The following is a 22,331-nucleotide window of genomic DNA, read 5'->3' as shown; positions in this document are numbered from 1 at the left end:
TTTCACTGGTCAATGACCTTTTTTTTAAGCAGAGTTCTGTGCATCTGGGTCAGCCACACCCCAAGTATGACTCAGGTGTCCTTTATGGATGTTCGGTGGTAGGAAGTGTTATTAGGCAGCTGGCTGACTCAGCCCTCATGTGGGCTGAAGCTGGCCTGGGTTATCTGGCTCAGGGAACCCAGGTGATAGGCTCTGTGGCATTTCTTAGACAGGGATTCATAAACACGTGTCTAATTGGGTAGTTGCCTTTTAGTTTTCACACCAAATGGGGTAGGAGGCTAGACAGAGTTTCCTAGGAAATCAAGATTCCCATGGCTTCTGTAGGACCTTGTTTTTAGCACTGTTAGGGTCATGGGTGAAAGGACAGGCTTTTTCCCCAGTCTCCGTCCTCAGGCCCTTTCCCAACCTCAGCTGGAGAGAGAGCCCTCCCCCTTCCTCTTCTCACCCTCCTCTAACTCACTGCCACAATGGGCTCCACAGAAGACAGGTCTGTCTTTCCAGACTGGAGTTGGGAGGAGGGCAGAAGGTTGTTGGCTAGTGGAGCCCTCCGGCCACTGGTCTTCTCTGTCCAAGCTACCCTGAAGGAAGGGATTGGGGAAGGTGGCCTTTCCTCCTGGGGCTTGGGCAGCCTCTGGCACATGCTCAGTAACGCCTTCAGCTCGACCCTGAAGTTCTCATTGAGCCAGCAATAGATGAAGGGATTGTAGCAAGTGCTGCTCATGGCAAACCAGTGGAAGGCGAAGTAGAGGGCATTGTTGGTGTGGATGACCTTGCTGGACAGGAGGAGGACATAGCAGTTGAGGGGGAACCAGCAGAGGGCAAAGAGGACCACCACGAGCATCAGCATCTTGATGGTCTTCTTCTTCTTGCGCCGCAGGGCCAGGTACTGCTCTGTGGTCACATCGCCGATTGTGTTGCACAACCACAGCTTCTTGGCCACACGGGCGTAGGCCACGGAGATAATGAGGAGGGGCAGGATATAAAGCAGGATGAAGGTAGCCAAGTCCAGGTACTTCCAGAAGAGGTCAGCTGGCTCAGGGAAGTCTGGCAGGCACAGGGAGCGGACAACGTCCTCACTGGTGACGGGGGAGATAGGGAGAGAGAGAAACAGAGATACAGACAGAGGGAGGCAGAGAGAGGTGAAGAGAGAGGAAGGTGTGCCATTAGTGTGGAAAGGCCTCATCCCAAGAGGCACTAGCCTTTCTCTCTGTTAGGCTCTAGGCACATCCATTATTTTGCTGTAGTGTAATTATTTGACTACAGTTCTGGCTCTCCCACTAGATTGGGGGGTTTTATAAGGATAAGGAAAACACCTGTTGCTTTGTGTTCTTTTAACCTTATGTTATTCCTAGCCTGTAACAGAGACCCAGTAAATATTTGTTCAATGAATGAATACAACACTGGCATTCCTAGTCTTAGAACTAACTCATACCGAGAGCACAATGTACTTGGGAAATCTTGGAATTCCTCATTTGACTACCTGCTCCCATTCCAGAGGGGAACTAAGGAATGGGGCAAAGAGATGATGGGCCTTGAGAATGTGAGTGGCAAAGCCTGAACTAGCATACCTTCAGCCGTTCATGTAACAGGTATTTATCTTCTATGGGATGTACCCAGTCCTACTGGAAGAAACCCTAGAGCTGGTGTGTTGAGACTCTGCAGACTAGGACCCCCTGAATGAGGGGGCACAAGCCACCCACACAGCACTGGCTGGTACCTCACTTGGTGTCCAAGCTCCTCCTTTGGGGAAGTGAAACCCTGGGGTCATTTTGATTGAAGGCTCAGTTTCAATACACTCATACAAAGGAAGTCAAGTCACAGGATTTATTACTTACAGAGTCCAGAATGGAGATGCAAGGAGCTGAGGGGAAGGGCAGCCCCCTGTCCCAGGTCATGAGCAAGCAAGGGTTGCAAGCACCTATTATTTATAAGGTGGTGAGGGTGCAGTCGCTAATTTTTCAGTCTCAACTCTAAGTGGTCATTTTATCTTATTTTATTTATTTATTTATTTTTGAGAGAGAGAAATAGAGTATGAGCAAGGGAGAGGGGAAGGTGGGGGAGGGAGGGAGAGAGAGGGAGGGGCAGGCTTAAGCAGATTCCACGCTCAGCACAGAGCCTGATGCAGGGCTGGGATCATGACCTGAGCCAAAATCAAGAGTTGGATGCTTAACTGAGTCACACAGGTGTCCCTCTGAGTGGTCATTTTAAAAGGTGACCAGGAAAAGCAAGGTGGGAACTTGTGGAGTCCTAACCTTGAGTCCCAGTCTAAATGCCCAGACTGTGGGTGTGAACAGGGTTGTCATACTGTAAAATGTCTAGGCAGCAACTCCAAATGGCTGTTTTTCATCACACTATGTGGCTTGTTGCACTTGTTATATGTGCTGATGGCCATCACTACTGAAAGAAAGAGAATTCTCTTTGCTTTTGTTGGCAGAAAAAAAATAGCTCCCCATGTTTGAAGGCAGATGGGAGTCTGAGTGCTAGGAAATTTGGGTATGTGATTCGTTTCTATATCATAGAATATGGGGAGGGGGAGATTTTATAAATTACACTTGACCCTTGAGCAACATACAGGTTAGGGGCATTTCCCCCTGCACCGCTGAAAACCCATTTTGACTTTTGACTACCCCCAAATTTACTAATAGCCTACTATTGACAGGATGTCATATCTATAACATGAATAGTTGATGAACACATATTTTGTATATGTATTATATACTGTATTCTTACAATAAAGTAAGCTAAGGAAAAGAAGATGTTATTAAAACCATAAGGAAGAGAAAATAGTTACAGTATTGTACCATATTAATTGAAAAAAATCCACATAGAAGTGGACCCACACAGTCCAAACTAGTGTTGTTCAGGGTCAACTGTAGTTGTAATCAGCCTTCAGAGCTTGTTCTCCTGACCCTGCTTACGTCACAGGAATGTGTGTTTTGAAGTGTTGGTTTCAGGCGGAGCAGCACACGGTTACCGTAGGACACGCGAGCACTGCACCCCCTAGATTCCCTCATATCCCCTTTACTGGTCTGGAGTGCCAGGCTGCTAGCTCCCGGCCAACCCCCAAGAAGCAGCCGGCACCTGTGATCTTGTAGCGCCAAGCACTGTCTTAGGATCACTAAAGTCATTTCCTATAGATCTGCTAAGACCCAAAGTGGCTGGGAGTTTTTGATTTCTGCAGGGAGCCCAGAATATGACAGCCCAGCTCCCTGGCCTCAATGCTGAACAAACTCTGTGTTGTCTTTGCTCTATAGCCCCCTGCGCTGCTGGCTGTAGCTTCCCCTGACATCCCTCCACCCTACTCCACCCTACTCCATGCAAAAGTGCACCCTCCCTTGGTCTCTTGCTATCCTGCCTGCTCACTCCCTTATCCATCCCTCCTGGGAGCACTTCCTTAAAAACTCACAAGCACGATCTGCATCTGAGGTCCTATTTCTGAGGAACCTCATCTAAAACAAGTATGAACTGATGAAAATCGCTCTAAGTGCACTCATTCATTTGTTCATTCATTCATTCTTTATGTATTAAGGGCTCATTATATGGAAGTAGTGAGTCAGGTGCTAGGGACACCATGGTAGCAAAATCAGAAATGGGCAGGCTCTGCCCAACCTCACAGTCTAGCTGGGGAGATCACCTTCAGTGACCCAGTTAGCACACACAAGGGTTTACTCAGTTTAAAAAACTGAGTCCTTTGAAAGAAATTCTTGTTCTGTGAGAACACAGGACAAAGAAACCTCAATGGGAGGTAAAAGATAGAGCATCCTGCCTCAGACACACAGACGCATGCATGTTTTATTTATACGTTGTGCGGGAGAATTTAAACATCGCCATTTTAAACAAGGTCTGGGAGACTTTGATTCTTAGTCTGTGTGAGTACATGTCTCCAGTGAAAGAAGCTGTTGGCTCTTGCCTTGACCTTGCAGAAAAACTGGGTGGAGCATAAGGAGGAAGCTGAAGTTGCTGAGGGGAAAAGATGAGGAAAAGCAGAAAAAATGCCACAGTTAGGCCCCAGGCTCGGAAGCAAGAGAATGGGGGACAGAGAGAACGGGTGGGTGCAGCAGGTACTAGTAACTCAGGCTCAGAGGGGGCTCAGACTTCCCTCTGTCAAGATCCTCTGAGTCCCCGGGCTGCTCCTTACTAGTTAACTCACCTGTACTTGAAGGTAAATAATTTCTGGCAGATGGCATGTGGGAGTGAAAAGAACGTAGCCATGGTCCAGATGACCGTGATGTAGATGACACCTTTTGTGATCGAGATCCGGGGTTTTAACGGATGCATAATGACCTGGAAAACAAGCAAGTTGTGCTTCACTGGCTGAAGAAGTTTGGAGGCTGATCAAATCTCAGTGACGGAGCTCACGTGCCGCACTAAGGCAGGTCGGTCCTATTTATAAACAAGCACCCCTTCCTTCAGTATTAAGCCCCTGAGCTGCACCACCCCACCGTGCACCTCCAGAGGTAACAAGAAGGTGTCGTCTGGACTCAGACACTCCAGGCAGCTCAGATGCCTCTTGCAGGTTATATGTGACGGAACCAGAGTGCGGTGAGGGCGTGGTGGAGGGGTGAAGCAGGAGGTCTGCTTACATGACACCCACAAGGCCAGAAGAGGGACAAGTCACAGTCAGCCTCCACCTTGGGATGTCATCACGTCCCCCTATGATGCTAGCTTAGATCCTTTAGCTTATGGAGGGCTCTGAGAGGATATGAGGTGACAAGCCTGGAGAGAGGAGTCTCTGTCTCCTTGTCATGGGAAGTTGCACTGACATTTATTTGGGGGTTCACAACACTGTTTACAAAGGCTATTGCTAAATTGTGGGGTCCAGCTTTCCCACGGCTATAGTAAAGCCTGGGTTACAGGCTTTGAGCTGAAAAGCATTTTGGAATTACTACAGTTTGACAATCCGTTCTGCTAAAAGGTTTCAATAAGGATTTGGGAACTTATGGGCACCCCCATTTTAAGATTAGGATCATTATTTCTTGAAAAAGGCATTCTGAGACAGGTGAATCTGGGGTCAGGGAGAGAGGTCCTAAAGAGCTGCCACCACCTAAGGATGTCATCCCAGGATACAGCGGACATTCTGGTTGTGTCCTCGCAAATTTTTCTCCAGGCTCTTTCAAGATTTTATGGGAGGAAGTGACTAGACTTTAGAAGCTGCTCAGCACAGCCCTCTTCTGGATTTTGCCATATTTGCCCCTCACACTCCCTCGTTGTTCGGGTTGCTGAAGGAAGTGAAAGGCTGGGTCAGAGGCCCCAGACATCAGTCAAAGATTTCACTGGTTTGGGAAAAGGCCCCATTTTGGGGTTTATGTCACGGCAACGTGATCGATGTTGGCAAGACCTACCCCCTTGTTCCTCAGACCCACCTTTGGCCCAAGGAGCAAGTGTCGGTTAGGGTGTGTTAAGTGGGGGCAAGCACAGGCCAGGGAAAGGTACTCCAGAGTCCCTCTTGTTGAACTAGGGGGAAGGTGAAGAAAAGGCAGAAAACATTCGTAGGCAGCCTTTTCAGACTTTGCCCAGAGCATCTGCAATATAAATGCCAAAATGATGGAATTTCGGGGCTAAAGACATCTCAAAGTTTGCCAAGCCCAATTCCCTACCAGATAACGAACGTCCTCTCTACAACATCCCTATCAAGTGTCATCCAGACCTTACTTAAAAATGGCCGGGGAAATGAAACTCATTACCTTCCCAGGCAGCTTCGTTCTGCTAGAAAATTCTTTCTCATACTGAGCTGCATCTTTGAATGCGCATCTTTAAGGCCTCCTCTCCTTTGCACCTCTTGCGGCTCCTCAGAATAAATTCTTCCTCTCTTTGTCCTGCTGGCCCTTATGATATCGGCCACCTTGAGTCTTCCCAGAGTAGGGTGGTCTCGTGATCAGCGCTGAGGTTTGACGCCAGACAGACCTCAGTGCTAATCCTGGCCTCAACATTCACTGGGCATGTGATCTTGGGAAAGCTACCCATGCACTTTTCTGAGCTTCCATTCCTTGATTCGGCACCGATCTAAGTATACCCACACGGATTTGCGGAGTTAGCACATGCAAGGTCCTTGCCAGGGAGCCATCCTCTTCCTGGACAGAGTCCTCTTTGGTTTCCTTTACTACATCCACCGTGTGCATCTGGTGGGCAGGGCAGCGGCTGCGTGCGCCTGCCACATGGCACCCTAGCTTGTTTTCCTCCTCAACAACTTGGGCTAGGGAGTATCCATCTCCCTTGTCTCTGACCTGCAACGATCTGCCAATCTCTTTGCACCTGTGAGTTTCAGGTTTGCTTTTCTACCCCCAAAACAAGCTCATTAATTTCTGAGGCACAAAATATAAGCAACAAGTCTTTGTTTGAACAACAAACTGGGAATAACTTGATGTAGCACTTAGCACAAAGGTTTTAAAATGCCTAATCTAAGTGCTCATATTGGCCAATAAAAGAAGACAGATACACTTATTGAAAACAGTGCTAAAATGCTGTCTCGAGGGCCCCTGCAGCTCCCTGGAAAGCAAAGCCCGAGGGGGAAGGACGGGGTGTTGGGGGTAGGTGCCCTCACCTGGTGGCGGTCAACGGCAATGGCCGTCAACGTCAGTGCTGAGACATGCAGGGAGCAGTACTGGGCAAAGCGGCTGACGTGGCACATGCCTTTCCCGAACACCCATGTGCTGTTCACAAAGCGGACCTGGAAACCAACCCGCAGAGGTCAGAAGACAAACAGGTCCTTGACCCTAACCCCTCACCCCCTGCCTGCGGCCTCTGAGGAGTATCCCTTGGGAGGCTTCTTTCGGCTCCTCTCTTCTTCCATTCCACATGACTAAACTGTGGGCCACGCGTGATTTTCCCCAGCAGGACTCACTGTCAATCATCGATTTCACAAACCTGAGCTTATGCTGGGGCCACGCCTTGTTAGGTGCCAGGAGGGCGTGGGCCAACATGGGCCTTCCAGTTGGGCTTCTCACCTCTACCAGTTTCAAGCTATGTGATCTTGGGCAAGGGGTGTCATTTCCCTGAACCTCAGTTTCCTCATTTGCAAAAAAAAGGAAGGCTTAAAAATCTCTACCTTATGGGCTTATTGTACAGATCAAGGTTTTAAAAAGTCTATAAAGGGTGGAACACAACGTCTGGCAGATTGGTAAAGATATTCTTAGAAATAAATAGTAGCTATTTTTATGGTAATAATAAAATCCATTCTTAGTCCACACAAGTTCAGACTAATGGGGGAGACACATGTGAAAAATCACAACATAGCGTGTAGGCTGTGCTCTCTAATGCTGATGAAGCAGGCCTTGCCACGTCATCTGGGAAGGGGCCTGAGGGGCCTGGAGGAGTGGGAGGGGGAGCAGAGTGAGAGAATGGCAAACTGTAGGACAGTGTGGGGGTGTGGGGCCCTGGGAGCGGGCCTGGGCCCCACACCGTCCATGGCTATGTGCTCACTCATTCAGTGACTGGGCAGCTCCTGTGAATGATGCCCACGTTCAAGAAACATCAAGCACTGATTCTGAACAAGGAGCTTCCGGTCTGGGTGGAGGACTCAGGTGTCTCAGGATGCAAGAAAGGTAGTACTCAGTGCCCACAGAAGCCCAGACGGAGGGCTTCAGGGCTGCGAGGTGGGAATGGAGTGGGCTGAGGTGGAGGTGAAAACTGATAGAGAAAGATCTAGAGCAAGTGCATCCGACAGAAAGAAGATCATGTAGTGGTTTACAGCAGAGTGCGTGCCTCTTACAGCTGTCACCCAGGGCGAGGCACTTAGGCCCCACAAGCACCACTACCCCATCTGTAAAACGGCAGCTAACTGTCATCGTATGGTTGTCAGGAAAGTCAGAGGAGAGACGATACGAGCAGGTGCAGCAGTGCCTTGAACAATAGTAACTAAGCACTCAATTACCCTCATTATGACACATGAGGCATTCGAGATGAGCTTTAAAGAGTAAGCAGCGTTTGCACTTGCGGCAGTAAGAAGAAAGGCTGGGCGCTGAGTCAGAAATCCCAGGACCTATTTGAGGAAAGAGGAGGAGTGGGGTGGAAGAGAGTCGGGAAGGACGGGGCTGGCTGGATCATGTCACTAGGGCCACAGCTTTATTCTCGGTGGGGCTGGCAGGTAGCAGCCCTATGAGGCTTTTGAGCAGGCCAGTAACACGACAGAGATCCTTAGCTCCCCCGACTGCTCGCCTCCCACATTCAGTCCATTACAAAGTCAACCAGTGCTCCCTGTACATGGTTTTCAGGTTCCTCCCAAGGCCGTGGCCCTCATTTCTCACCTGGACCTTCACAAGTCTCCTAGCTGCCACCCTTGTCCTCCAGGCTTGTCGTCTTGTCATTCAGCCTTCGCTGGTATTTTTCTGAACCAAAAATCAGATTACTGTCACCTTCCTGCTTAGAATCATCCTGGCCCTCAGACGGAGCCAGATGCCTTAGGAGATTCCAGGCCCCTTCACAAGCTGGCCCCAGCCTTCCTCTCTGGCCCCCCTGCGCTTGTGCCCACCCCCCACCCCTGTCCCTTCCACGTCACCGCTGCAGCTGCATCAAGCCTCTCAACATTCCCTCAACACACCATGACCGTGATGCCCTTTGCCTTTGTTCTCCAGGTCCCTCTACATCGAGCGTTCATCTCCCCCTGGGAAATTCCTGCTCTTCCAGGCCCTTTGACATGTCGTGTTCTTTGCACAGTCTCCTCTGACCCTCCCATGGGACTCAGGCAGGACAGAATAAAGGATTCTCTCCTCGGGGCTCCACGGCACTCTACACATTCTCTGCCGTGGTTACTGTGAGTAACTGTTTGCTTTTCTCTCAATGACCAGGGCTGGACTTGATGCTCAGTGTCACGTGTAAAGTGGACAGGAAAGGGGACCAGGGAGAAAGAATATTGTCACCAAGTAGCTGGAAGACAGGATGCCTTACCTAGTCAGAGAGGTTGGCTGGGGGCTTCAGAAGATCCTCCTCCCTACCCTTTCATTATCCCAGCTTGCCAGCACCTTGTAAGCTCTTACAGGAATTTAGACTGGGGTAGTTATACGGGTCAGGTTCAAGGCCAAGCGTGCTTAGAGAAGGGCTGGGTTCTCAGGACCCTGATACTTCTTCTCTTGCAGGAGACCACCTAAGGCAGGACTTGTCAGGCCCCGGCCACAGCCTAGCCTGGGGCTCATGGCTTCTCTCCCCAATCCCCCAGCCTCCTGTGCCGGCAGAAGATTTAATTTTGTGTAGTGCTCTGGGCAGCAGCACAGGGGCCAGCGCTCACCCTGGGTGTATCAGCCCAGCCCTGGCGCGCACAGAACCCAAGGGCAGGGGCAGCCAGGGGGAGCCAGAGGTACACCATCTCATGCTGCAAGGTAACAGGTGGTGGTGGGTTGGGGCTGGGGGGTGGGGGGCGGGGAGAATGGGGGCATGGTATTTGGAAGCCCTTTTGTCCTCGGCTCGAGGATTCTGAGAAGCCATGAATCAGTTAGAAATCAACTGACAGGAGAGCAGGAAAAATCCATGCTTCGGAACAGTGGAAGCTTAGCGTGGTCCAAGAGCCCTCCTCACCCGCCACCCCAAGGGCTGGTGGCTTAGTAGACAGACCCGTGACTTGAGTCATTCTCATCCTGGCTCTGCCCACTCGTAGCTAAGTGACCCTGGACAGGGGATTGAACTTCTCCGTGCCTTAGTTTCCTCATCTGCAAAAGGGAATATTCTCATAAGTGAGGACAAAGGTAGAATGCAGTTTTAAAATGTGAGGTTTGAAAGGACTTGCACATAGGTGGATGGATTTGTGGGAGTTCACCCTCTTCTTTTGGCTTGTCTATTATTTCTGGTTGAGTGTGTATATGTGAGAGAGAGAGACAGACAGAGAGCGAGGTACTAACAGACACTGCTTTGTTAATAACTCAGATAACAATAAGGTTATTCCATAAAGTGAAAAAAACATAACACTCATGCTGCAGAAACATAAAGGATCACTGTCACTAGATTGCTCAGTCATAGCCCTCACAGTCCCAAACCACCATGAGCACCACGCTCCCAAGTCACAGAGGGACAGAAATGACACCACTAAATGCTGAGCAGCCAGGGCTTGGGAGCCATATCTGCCACCGAGTGCAAGTGCCCCCAGCCTCTTCCTGGGCTCCAAGCCCACCTCATTCTCATGTCTTCCCCAACACACACTGCCTACACAGCCTCACTATCAAACCACAAAAGAGAAACACAATTTAAGTAAGTGGTCTAGGAAAACGCACTTACGTTTCCACTAACGATTAGCAATTGATATACCAGCCGTGGCACAAAGCAGTCTCCTAGGGTGGGGGCGGCATTTAATGGACTGGATTTCGGGGGGCGGGGGCGGGTGACCTAACAATCTCTGCCAACATTTACAGAGGCTTCGATTTACTGCTTGATTATCCAACAGGCCCACGTGCACGGCCATGAAGTCGTAAATGGTCATTTGCTCCCGGTGGACGGCAGACACTCCAATCATGGGCCCCACCGCCCCCAGCTGCAGAAGCTCGTGCTCAAAGGCGATGAGACAGAGACAGCGAAGGGAAGAGAAAGAGAGAAGGAAGAAGGACAGAAGGGAGGGAGGGAAAGAGGAGTATAGACCCCCAGACGGAGGAACAGACATAACGACAGTCACAGAGAGGGGGAAAAAGAAGAAGACACAAAAAGTCTACGAACTGGAGAGAGTGGAGAGGTGAGCGAAGAGGGCAGAGGGGAAGGAGCTGGAAAGGGACCCAGGGAGAGTGGAGGAGGAGAACTCCGCGGACCGAGGCGAGGGGCCTTGGTGGGGTGGGGGTGGGGGCGGGAGGGGAGCGGAGGGCAGGGCGAGGGGGCGGTTGGAGGGGGGGAAGGAGAGCCGAGCCCGCCACGGCAGGCCGGGGGCCGGGGCCTCACCAAGGTGAAGGGCGTGTTGAGCAGCGTGATCATGATGTCGGCGACCGCCAGGTTGACGATGAAGAGGCTGGTGGCCGAGTGCATTCGCTGGTTCTTGAAGATGACATGACACACCAGCACGTTGCCGAAGAGCGAGAAGACAATGATGAAGGAGTAAGCCACGATGAGCAGGGCTTTCACCGTGGGGTTCTGGGACTCAGCCCCGTAGCGCCTCCGGCCCACAAAGTTCTGCCAGTCGGAGAAGGTGTAGTTGCTCCAGAAGAAGTGCGAGGCGTTGGGCATGGCCAGGGCCGCCTCCAGGCCAGGCTCGTCGGCCCGGCCCTCGGGGCGCTCGGCGGCCCGCACGAGGGGGAGCAGGCAGAGCAGCGCGCCGCGCGGGCCCATCCCGCGGCAGCCCCCGCGCCCGCGCCCGCGCCCACGCCCGCCGGGAGCGGAGCGCGCGGGGCCGCCAGCCGCACTTCGCCGGCGCGGCGCCCGCCCGGAGCGAGCGAGCGGGCGCCTCCGCCTCCCGGGCGGCGCCGCGGCCCCGGCTCGGGCTCCCGCTCGGGCTCCCGCTCGGGCTCGGGCTCCGGCGGCGGTGACGCGCGCCCGCTCCCGGCCGGCCGGCCGCCCCTGCGGGAACGCAACTCGGCGGGGCTCCCCAGGCGCTGTCCCCGGCGCGCGCTCGCCCCCTGGCTTTGAGGCGCCCCGCGGGCCCGCCCGCTCCCACGCCGGCGCGGCAACTCCGCCCGGCTTCCGAGCCGCTGTCCCCCCCGCGCGCGCTCCGCCCGCGGCCACGCCGGGAGCGAAACTCCGCCCGGCTTCCCAGCGCTTTCCCTAAATCACACTCGCCCCTCCACCCCGCCCCAGCCCCGTTACTGTCAAGGGAGCAGGCGGGCGGGCGGAAGACGGGGCGTTGGGATCGGCGGGGGGCACGTCGGCGAGCGGGGTCCGCCCGCTCCTGGCTGCGCCCTGCGCGGAGACGGGGGTGCATTCCAGCTGTTTCCGTCTGAGCGCCAGCCCGGGCACCGCTTCAGCCCTGCGGCGAACCCCGGTCCGGCAGTTCTGGGGACGAGGCGAGCAATGCAATAGATGTTAGGGCTTCTCCAAGCCCCACTCACTAACCCCACTTCGGACTTGCTGGAGGTTTTGTTTCCATACATTTATTGAAACAGTGTGGGGTGGGGTGGGGCGGGGGGAGCTTGCTTTTCCAAAGAAAATCTTCAAAGCAGGACACTCTTCTGACAGGATCAGAGACTCAAAGGAGGTAAGTAGGTTTTGAAACGCTAGTAAGGGATATTACACCCACGCTTTTTGTTCTCTGCCTCCTTAACAGGAAATCTTGATATCTCACCCGTCTTCATTCTGCTGTGAAGTCTCTCACAGCCACCCGCACCCGGTCACACACTGCCCCCCATCCTGTGGAGTCAGGATCATATCACAGCTTTGTCATTCCTAGCTATGAAATCTTGGGCAAGTTACCTAACTTTTCTGGCCTTGGGGAAAAGCTTTCCTTTTCCTGCGTGTGGCGTTTTCAGAGCCCCCTGTATGCGTGTCTGACCACCTTGCTCTCTGGCACTAGATATGCAGTAATTGGTTGACTGCTTGTAACTGACCTCACCTCCATTCAAATGATAAATGGTAGACTCTTTATTTTGTCTCCTCACCCTGCTGAGTGAGCAGGGCCTTTGGGCTGGGACTCCATCAAATAACCTTCTGAAAGTCCACTTGGCCCAGGGGAAAGCCTGCTCCTCTGTCCCACCCAAACCCTGGAAAATGGGCCCTTCCCATCTCTCACTTTGGAACTTTTCCAGGAAAAGTTAGATATCAGCTTCTTTACCCCTTCAAACTCCAGGTACACAGCTCAAGCTCTCCTACGACTAAGCAGGTAGAAGATGGTTGAAGTGTCATCATAGTAAAATACAGGTGCTCTTATTGAGGTGGGCGGGAGTCTGGGAAGTCTTCCAGAAAAGTGATACTTGGGCTCAGTCCTAAGGGACCAGTAAGAGACAGGTCACAGAGGAGGAGGCAGAGGGAAGAAGATGGAGGATTCCATAAGGAAGGAACCATGGTACATGCAAAGGCCCAGAGGTGAATATGAATGTGGCACATTCAGCAACCGTGGGAGTGCAGGGTGTGGTGTGCAAGGGGACGAGTGGACAGAGAGGGCTGGAGAGCAAGGCAGCAGGCCCTCATCGGTTTTGAAAACCTCATAAAGACCTGAATGATTTCCTGACGACACTGGGAATTCTCAGAAGGGCTCTTGGTGCAAGACTGACAAGGTCAGGTCTGCATTTTAGGAAGAAGCTCTAGTGACTTCCTAGGAGAGAGGTGGTTCAGGTGGCCCAGGAGTGGAGGCAAGACCTCAGTCACGGTGCTGGCAAGGGCACGAGCGAGTGGAGGGAGGAAGCAAGGCTGATTGCCACGTTTTCAGTGTGACGTCAGCCACAAAAACCCACAAAGGATCCTTCTTTGACCTCGACTCCTCCTGGAGCGTTTAGCCTACGTTCTATTAGCAAGTTCCAGTGAGTCCACTCTTACTTCCAGTTTGCATGTCACATTCACTCTTGGAGCAGCTATGTCTAGGGGAGAGGATGGTGAGCACATGTCCTTCAGTTTGGCTGCTGGATCTGGTAGCTCCTACAGGGTTAGGTGGTTGGAATAGGGGATTATATGACTGGTCCTAGGAGAAAGGACAAGGTGGCCGGGCAGATGAAGTAAGGTAGTTAGCTCTAGAAAAAAAACCAAAGAGCCTTCTGGAAGCATTAACTCAAGAGCTTGGGTGGACTCGATGTTCTACTAAGATTACATGGCGCCACCTCAGAGAGGCAAGGCCCGAACGTGACAGGAATCTAGAGAACAGAGTAAGGCTAGTTAGTATCAAGCACAGAGAAAGAAATCAAGGGTAGGCAGTGCCCCTCGAAGCACAGTCTTTCAAGTGCCCTGCTTGGTGCTCTGTGACAGGCACGCCACTCTGGAGCACCTAGCTAATGCCTTCACTTTGATTCCTTGTTCCCAGTGCTCGCCTTGGAGATGTGAGGGTGTTTGTGCCAGATGCCTGAAACCTTGGCCCTAAAAGACAAGGTGACATGTTCATTTTTAGCTTTCCACAGAAGCAAATCCAGAGACAAAGATTCCAGTGCAAGGGCTTATTTGGGAAGTGAAGGCAAACACCAGGAGTGGGGTGGAAAAGTGAGACAAGCACAGAAGGTGGCCAATAAAGAGAGTATTGTCAGGCCAGCTACCGCTGTGAGTGACGGGAGCGTGATCCTGGCGGGAGCACCAGCGTCAGGAATACATGTCAGCTGTCCAAACCAACGGACAAGAGCCGGATATCTACCCACCAACTCCTGTCGATCACTGGTTGAAGCTGTTCCCAGGGGTGTGATGATTCTCGTGCACTTCCGGCCTGTCAAGGAGGCAAATAAATATCGGTGCGGGTAGTTGGCAGCTGGACTGGTGGGCCTTGAAGAGGTAGAGAGTACTCACAATACCCAAGGTTAGGCACAGAGTCGAGACTCACTTCCTTTCCCTCTTCCCCAGGCATTCAGCTCTCCTGTCCCTGGTTTATCCTCAGCTGCAGGAACAGGCCAGTGCTTAAGTACATCCCCCCACCCACCCCACAGCAAGACCAAAACTAAGTTTTTGAAAAAGTGCTTTCCTCAGAGGGTTTAAAGGTTCTGTAACGTTACCGTTGCTATTATGAAGAAGATTTGGGAAGACACAAAGCTGCTCTTACAGAATGAGGCAGCTCCCTCCTTGTGTGCATTCTGAATAAAATCAAGGATACTGTGCATAGTCAGGATGTGCCAAATAGTAATTATATTTTTGTCTCTAATTATAGTCACATGTATTAAACATACTGAGGAGCAGCAGAGAGTTTAACTCTTTCAAGTGGACTTGAAACAAAAAGAAAATCACCTCACAAGTATTCACAAGACAAAGAATTATAGAATAATAATATGGAATTATAGAATAATAATGTAATTATAGAATACTAATGTAGAATTGAGAGCCTCGCCACATCAATATCCCTTATCCCTGGAGCTGCAAGCAATTGCTCCTTTGACACCAACATTAGCTCCTGAAATGGTCCTACTTGAGTTAAAAACTCACCACGCCCACAAATCTTCTCTGGTGCCAATCATCATGGCAGAGGGGAAGAAAGAACAATTCGCATCCTGCCAGGCAATGACAGTCACTCACAGTTGATCTATTTTAATGGCAAAGGTTGGATGTCATCATCCTTTAGTTACAAATGAATCAACTAGGGGTGCCTGGGTGGCTCAGTTGATTGAGTGTCCAACTCTTGATTTCAGCTCAGGTCATGATCCCAGGGTCATGGGATTGAGCCTTAAGCTAGGCTCTGCACTAAGTGTGGAGCCTGCTTAAGAGTCTTTCTCTCTCTCTCTCTCTCTCTCTCATTCTCTCTCTCTCTCTCTCTACCTCCCTCCCTCCCTATCCCCCTGTCTCAATCTCCCTCCTTCCCTCCCTCCCTCTCTCTCTCTGTCTCCCTCTGCCCTTCTACCCTGGTCTCTCTCTCTCTCTAAAATATATATTAAAAAATGAATCCAGTAGACTTGACATATAAAGTATGGCTTACAATATTTTCAGTGCAATAGAAACACCGTGTGTGTGGACATGTTACACTTGGAATTGGTTTCCAAGTTCGAGTACATTGGAGCCACAGGTTAAAATGATATATTTAGGACAAGTAAAAGGAAGTCTAACTTACAGTTTGTGGCTCCAAATACTTCTGTAAGTTGTTTGAACTTACTCTGCACTTTTACATAGAAAGTTTTATAGATGGTGGAGTGGGCGGGGCACCTGGGTGGCTCAGTCGGTTAAGCGTCCCACTGTGGCTCAGGTCATGATCTCACAATGAGTTTGAGCCCCACATCGGGCTCTGTGCTGACATATCAGAATCTGTGACTCCCTCTCTTTCTGCCCCTCCCCGTTCATGCTCGGTCTTTCTCTGTCTCTCAAAAAATTAAATAAATGTTTAAAAATGGTGGAGTGGGTATTGGGCCAACTGGTCACAGCCCATTTAACCCACAAAGCAGATAAACTGCTTATACCACCACAGAACTGCTAGCCTCTGTTGGTGCTCCAGAGTGCCATCCTCCATTATCTGCTCCTCTTGAATTAAACGTCCCCGTGGGTGATCTCGACCATCTCCACTGGTTGAACCATCACTCACAAGTGACGCCAAGATCTATATTTCTGCTTACCAACACTCTTGAAAGCTCCAGATTGAAATTATACATTCAACTACTGCCTGGACGTTTCTACTTGGAATACCCACACACACTTAAAATTCAACAAGCTCCAGACTAAACTTGTTATATCCTGTTCTTCTCTTCCTTTCTTACACTTGCTCCTTTTCTCGTTCCCTGTTCACCATAGTTAGAATCTTGGGGTCATCTCACGGCCCACCCAGTGTATGATGCTATGCATTCAAATATGCTATTTCTGTCTAGAATCATCCTCTCTCTGAATCCCAGAGCCAGAAAAACTCTTCATTCTCAAAGACCTAGCTAAGTGCTCTGTCTCCTGTGAAGACTCCCTGACCCCCTTGACTGCCACAGCCTAAGAAGTGATGTTGCCTTATCTACTCATTTAAAGGAGCTCCTGTAGCATTTGATCCATCCCAGTGATGTGCACTTCTCTGGTTGTACCCCACTGTTTGTGACTTCTGTCTTTCTCACTAAACTGTCAGGTCTTCAAAGCCAAGATGACGTTATTCCTAACATTACCTCTAGAGCCTAGCACAGTGCCCAGACTGGGGAAATGGTAGTATATATATATATATATATAGTAGTAGACATTGAACCTGGATTCAGACAACCCGAGAATCAAGTCTTAATTCTTTTGAGTACTACTTTTTCTGTCTATTAGGATCCTTGGACATAGCTAAGTTTTAATCATATAAAATTATATGAACCTCTACCTTTTAAACAAAATTTTATGAGAGAGAAAGAGAGCATATATGCATGCACGCAAGCAGGGGAGGAGCAGAGGGAGAGAGAATCTCAAGCAGGCTCCATGCTCAGCATGAAGCCCAATGTGGGGATCGATCCCATGACCCTGGGATCATGACCTGACCTGAGATCAAGTCAGATGCTCAACTGATTAAGCCACCTAGGTGCCCTGAACCTCGACCTTCTAAAATCATTGTAAAACCTACCTTCTGTGAAAATATTTCCTGGCTCTGTTGCTAGTTAACCACTCAAAATGAGTATTTCTTCATTAGATCTCTGAAGGGGCAAAGAGAAGATATGATTCCTCTAGTAGGTGGAGCCATGGAATTAATGTTTCAAGATTTCTGTAATCCTACAGGTTGAGTCATACTTCCTAGCACCAGCTCTAATTCTATGCTCTTAATTGCTATTGCGGTATTTTTTCTTCTTCTCTTTTATTTCTGCTGTGTGCTTTGTTTCAAATCAGATCCTCAGAAAGTGAAAGAAGATAATTAAGCATGGTACTTAAGCCATTTGGTTAATATTGCATCATATAGGGGGAGTAATGATGTCTTGTTTTAAAACAATACCAAGTAAAAATTATATTTCTAGAAGGCATCGCTGGATCTGCAACTCATTTTCACTAGATATAAGCAATAGCTACCATTGCTCTTACACTCTTGAAAAATGCTTTCATGCATTTTTTTTAATTGCCCCTCGAGGCCATTAGTTTTGAGTGCCAGAAAAAAAGTTGTCTTTTTCTCATATTAATTTTGTGCTGATTTCTACTTTAGAAAGTTAGTACTACGATAAAGACAAATTCTAGCAATTACAGTTGAAAATTCAGCTTGCAGGCAGCGGAAACATGAAAGTCTGTGGTGTTTGAAATATGGTCATATTTCTCTCAGGAAGAGCTATACACAGTGAAGTAAACAAGTATGATCTGAATGTAAAAGTCATATCTTGACCAACCAGTAAGACTATAAAAAAAAAAAAAAAAAATCACAGGGTGTCTGGGTGGCTCGGTTGGTTGATTGTCTGACTTTTGATTTCTGCTCAGGTCATGATCTTGCTGTTTATGGGTTCAAGCCTCCCCTCGGGCTCTGTGCTGACAGGGAGGAGCCTGCTTGGGATTCTATCCCTCCCTCTCTGCCCCTCCTCGCCTCATTGGTGAGGGTGCACACATTCTCTCTCAAAATAAATGAATAAAATTGGGAAAAATCTCATTAAGGATACCATAAAAGCCTGAAATTAAGGGCAGAATAATAAGATCTACTTTATACTGTGTGGGGAAGATGACCGCACCATTTATACTATACCTACAACGTTAACTGCTAAAGGATCAGAGCGACAGGTGACTTCCAGAGACTGCAGACCCGAGCTTGAGTTAGATGGTCCATCCTGAGCTTACCTCTAGCACAGTATTTTTATACAGTGTAATAACTATCTGTGTTAGCCTCTCATTAAACTGTGCTTCCTTGAGTGCAGACATTCTGTTCTTTTCATCTTTCAAAGCCAGCCTAGCATGGTACCTGGCACAGAGCAGGTCTCAGTAAATACTTAATGCATGAATATGTGAAAATAAAAATAGAATTTTTTAAAGACAAAAAATTCCAAAGCACCCAAAGAATTAAAGTAGAGCTATTAATTTGATTTAAAAGAAAAAAGTATGTGTGTGTGTGTCAGATTAAGTGACAAAATCATGCAATGTCTGGAATTTGCTTCAAAATAAACTTGACTAGGAGAGGAAAAATGGATTGATGCTGGATGCTGGATGCTGGATACATGTTTTCACATATTTCCATCACTCAACAATGGGAAGTGTCTCTCAAAACCACAACTGGCTGTGCCCTACAGAAGTATAGGGTATAAATTACCAAGCCAACAGTTTGATTTCCTCTCTTCCAATGATGTCCTAATATATAACTCCGAATTGTCACTAGCTCATATTGGCTCCATTGACTGATCAGACCAGTATCCCACCTCTGACAGTGACAATAATAGGTTGTGGGACTGTTGTCTTCTGTAAATTTATTTTTTTTCTGAGTATAAATGGTATCTGCCTAAAGCAAAAAATTACAAAGAACATAAACAAGAAAATAAAAACTGCCACAATCCTGTTATTAACATTTTGCTGTGTCCCCTTAAAATCTTTTTACATAATAATAAAGTTTTATTGGTTTTATGTCCCTGCTTACATTACTCTGAGAACAGTTTCCATGTTCTGAATTTTTCTCAAAAGCATCCTTTTAATGGCTGCCTATTTTATCTCATGGAACACCATATTTTTCACTATAATAAATAATGCTTGATAGAATCATCTTTTTACTAAATATTTTTAGACCTTTTAGAATGGAAGTATGGTAAATAAACTTACAGGTATCCATCATCTAGCTTCAGTCCATTTTTCTTCTCTTGGCCTAGTTTATTTTGAAACAAATTCCAGACATTGCATGATTTTATCACTTAATCTGCAACACACACACACATACACACACATGCATGCACACAATTTTTTATCAAATATTCTACCAATTGTACATAAATCTTTAATCATATTTCTGATTCTCCCCTTAGGGTAGAGTTAAAACAGTAGAATTCCAGGTAAAGGAGATGATAATACTTGAAGACTTACAATATTTTGCCAGATTGCTTTGCAGAAAGGATGTATCTGTTTATACTCACACTGGCAACATGAGAGCACCTCTTTCCCCCTACCTAATACCTACTCATTTATTTAATTTTTTGAAATATGTTGAAAAAAGTTTCCTCCATTGATTTTGGGCTTTCCAATTTTCCTTCACCCAGAAGCTAATGGTGAGATCTTTGGAATTAGTCACAGTTGGACCTCAATCCACAGCCTTTATAGCCATGTGACTCATACAAGTCAGTCTCTGCACATCTGCTTCCTCCTTCAGTAGGTAAAAATATCCACCTCATAGTTTTGTAAATAGATGCAATAGTGTGTTTGTAAGTGCATCGTGTACTCCTGGCACACAAAAAGGTTCAATAAATGGTGTATTTCCTTCAGACTAAAAGTTTCATGAGGTCATATCTATTGTGTTTTTTCTTTTATTGGCAGGGTGGGGGATGGGCAGTTGCTTAATGTCTGATACATGGCCAGCAGTCGAATGAATGAAAAAAATTCTGTTTGACAGTTAAAAATGACCTGCCGTTTAAAATTTAATTTAATAAAGTCCTATTTGCATTTCCAGTCTGTCTTTTTAAAAAATGCATGTCCTTTGGCCATTTAAAAATATAATTTGTCAGTTTTTACCAAATCTTTAAATATGACCACTCTCTATGTCCAAACAGTTAACCTCTAAGAATTTATTTTAAAAAAACCACAGCTATATTAACAAATAATACATATTTGTTTTTTTTTCCTTTATGCTGTTTAATGCGTTCTGGGTTTCCCAGAGTATTTTTATAATCAGAAAAAAAAAAAGCTGATAAATATGATCTGGGGGAAAAAACAAATATAGAAACAAACTCCTGCTGTGGGAAATCACTATTAAGAATAGGCTTCTAGCTAAGTGTCCATCCACGGATGAATGGATCAAGAAGATGTGGTTTATCTATACCATGGAATACTACATGGCAATGAGAAACAATGAAATCTGGCCATTTGTAGCAACATGGATGGAACTAGAGGTTGTTATGCTGAGCGAAATAAGTCAGGCAGAGAAGGACAAATATCATATGTTTGCACGTATAGGAGGATTAGGAGGAACTTAACTGAGGAACGAGGGGGAGAAGAAGGGGGGAAATGGTGGGGGAAAGGGAGAGAGGCAAACCATGAGAGACTCTTGAATGCTGACAAAAACTGAGGACTGATGGATGTGGGGGGGAGGAGGGGATGGGCATGGAGGAGGGCACTTGTGGGGATGAGCACTGGGTGTTATGTGGAAACTAATTTGACAATAAACTATTTGTAAAAAAAAAAAAAAAAATAGGCTTTTAGCTGATGGATACATGAAACTTACCAAAACAATCCTGAGAATCCCAGTGGAAGCCCCTTCTGAGTCTATCATCTATTACAGCCTAAACCAATGGGAAGTTATTGATATTTTGATATTCACAAGAACTTGGTCAACAGGTCACCCATATTTACTATTCTTATTTAATATGAATCCCTGTCGCCATCTGAAATGTTTCTTTCCAAGGGAAGCCTCTCTTCCTGGTATTCACCCTGCCTGGGCCAGTCACCAACTTTAGACCCAACTCAGATTCTCCTTTGTACTTCACTCTTCTTTTTTTGTATAGTCCATGTCCAAAGAGGCATCAGGGTTTGAGGCTAATGATTTTAGTTCTAAGTCAGGAACTAGTCCTCAATTATGGGAAGCAGTGTGGTCATGTGCAGAGAATGAGATTTAGATTCAGATAGAATTAGCTTTAAATCTCAGCTCTACCATTTATTACAAGTGTGACCTTATGCTTAAGCCTTTACTCTTAGCTATAATGAAAGGGTAATAATGCCTGCTTTATATGGCACCGTTATGAGAATTAAATTACTAATACGCGCGAAACCTGGGCCTGGCTTGGAAAGGAACTCTCCTGCGTGTTCCTCCTTCCTCATTCTCTTCATAGCATCTGCTGCATTTGGTGAGAAAGGACCCCTGCAGAATACAAGCAGAGGGCTGTCATTGGGACCTAAAAGTGCAGATGGAAGGAACTAGTGGGTAAAGACACAGAGGGGGTTGGGTGAGGACCAGAGCTGGAGGAAAGCCTGGATTGCCTGTTTTATAAACATAGGCAGGGGCTCAAGACAGGAGTGAAAGGCAGTACATGCTTTACACAGGTTGGAGGAAGGGAAAGTGGGTGTGAAGTAGCGGTCTAACAAACACTGTTACCTTCTATTGATTGACTAATGTCACGGCAGATGCAAAGGAACATTAAGCTAGGTAAATGAAGCTGATAACATTTCAGATTTAGAAAAACCCAGAAAGATCCTAGCAAGGATAGGATATCTTCCTAATCTCAAACGCCAAGCTTTAGCTCTGGCAACCAGAATCACTATCTTTGACTACCAAAGGAAATGTCCAGTGCTGCCTGCGAATAAAATCGAGATTTAAATTAAATCAACTGCAATTGACAACAGTTGAAAATTAGAACCAACCTGAAACTAGGCAGTTGTTTTTTGTTAAAACCTTGTGTTAGGTCACAAACAATATGAATATTTATAAAACTTACCTGAAAAGTTGTAGAGCCAAGAATTGTCAAGACACACTTGAAAAAGAATAAAAAGAACTAACATTTCTTCTAGTGGACAAAATGGCTCATTATGAAATGATAGCAATTAATTCCAAATATATCAATGGACGAGAATAGGGTTCAGAAACAGGTCTACATGTGTATGTGTGTAGTGTATATATATATATATATATAGTATATATACACACTATATACTACACACTATACACACATAAAACATCAATTCCTAGCTAGACTGGAGAGTTAAATGTGAAATTCAAATCAGATAAGTTTCTGGAAGATAACACAGAAGAATCTCTTTATGATTTCAGTATAGGGAATGGTTTTCTT

At 47.5% G+C, this 22,331-nt stretch overlaps 1 protein-coding gene and 1 long non-coding RNA gene across 2 annotated transcripts; both read right to left on the bottom strand.

Annotated features, from left to right (window-relative positions):
* Positions 1–451: 451 nt before the first annotated feature.
* On the bottom strand, positions 452–11,232 carry GPR83 (G protein-coupled receptor 83). Its single transcript, XM_039254983.1, has 4 exons — positions 10,849–11,232; positions 6,542–6,667; positions 4,151–4,284; positions 452–1,076 (listed from the first exon to the last, which is right to left on the bottom strand). Exons 1-4 carry the CDS (start codon positions 11,230–11,232, stop codon positions 452–454), a joined length of 1,269 nt encoding a protein of 422 aa, XP_039110914.1.
* Positions 11,233–13,961: 2,729 nt separating this feature from the next.
* On the bottom strand, positions 13,962–14,582 carry LOC120247188. The gene is made up of 2 exons (XR_005532235.1): positions 14,520–14,582; positions 13,962–14,404 (listed from the first exon to the last, which is right to left on the bottom strand). It is a non-coding gene; the product is annotated as an uncharacterized LOC120247188 (long non-coding RNA).
* Between the last annotated feature and the right edge of the window lie 7,749 nt (positions 14,583–22,331).

The sequence above is a fragment of the Hyaena hyaena genome, unplaced genomic scaffold (genome assembly GCF_003009895.1).
Source record: "Hyaena hyaena isolate Hyena2069 unplaced genomic scaffold, ASM300989v1 scaffold_506, whole genome shotgun sequence".
Lineage (NCBI taxonomy): Eukaryota > Metazoa > Chordata > Mammalia > Carnivora > Hyaenidae > Hyaena > Hyaena hyaena.
This window is presented reverse-complemented; position numbering and strand designations above follow the sequence as displayed.

Coding starts and splice junctions, on each gene's coding strand:
- GPR83 (XM_039254983.1), bottom strand. CDS start 11,232: ATGGGCCCGCGCGGCGCGCTGCTCTGCCTGCTCCCCCTCGTGCGGGCC. Junction 6,668..10,848: donor TCAACACGCCCTTCACCTTG/GTGAGGCCCCGG, acceptor GTTGGTTTCCAG/GTCCGCTTTGTGAACAGCAC. Junction 1,077..4,150: donor TTATTTACCTTCAAGTACAG/GTGAGTTAACTA, acceptor CCCCGTCACCAG/TGAGGACGTTGTCCGCTCCC.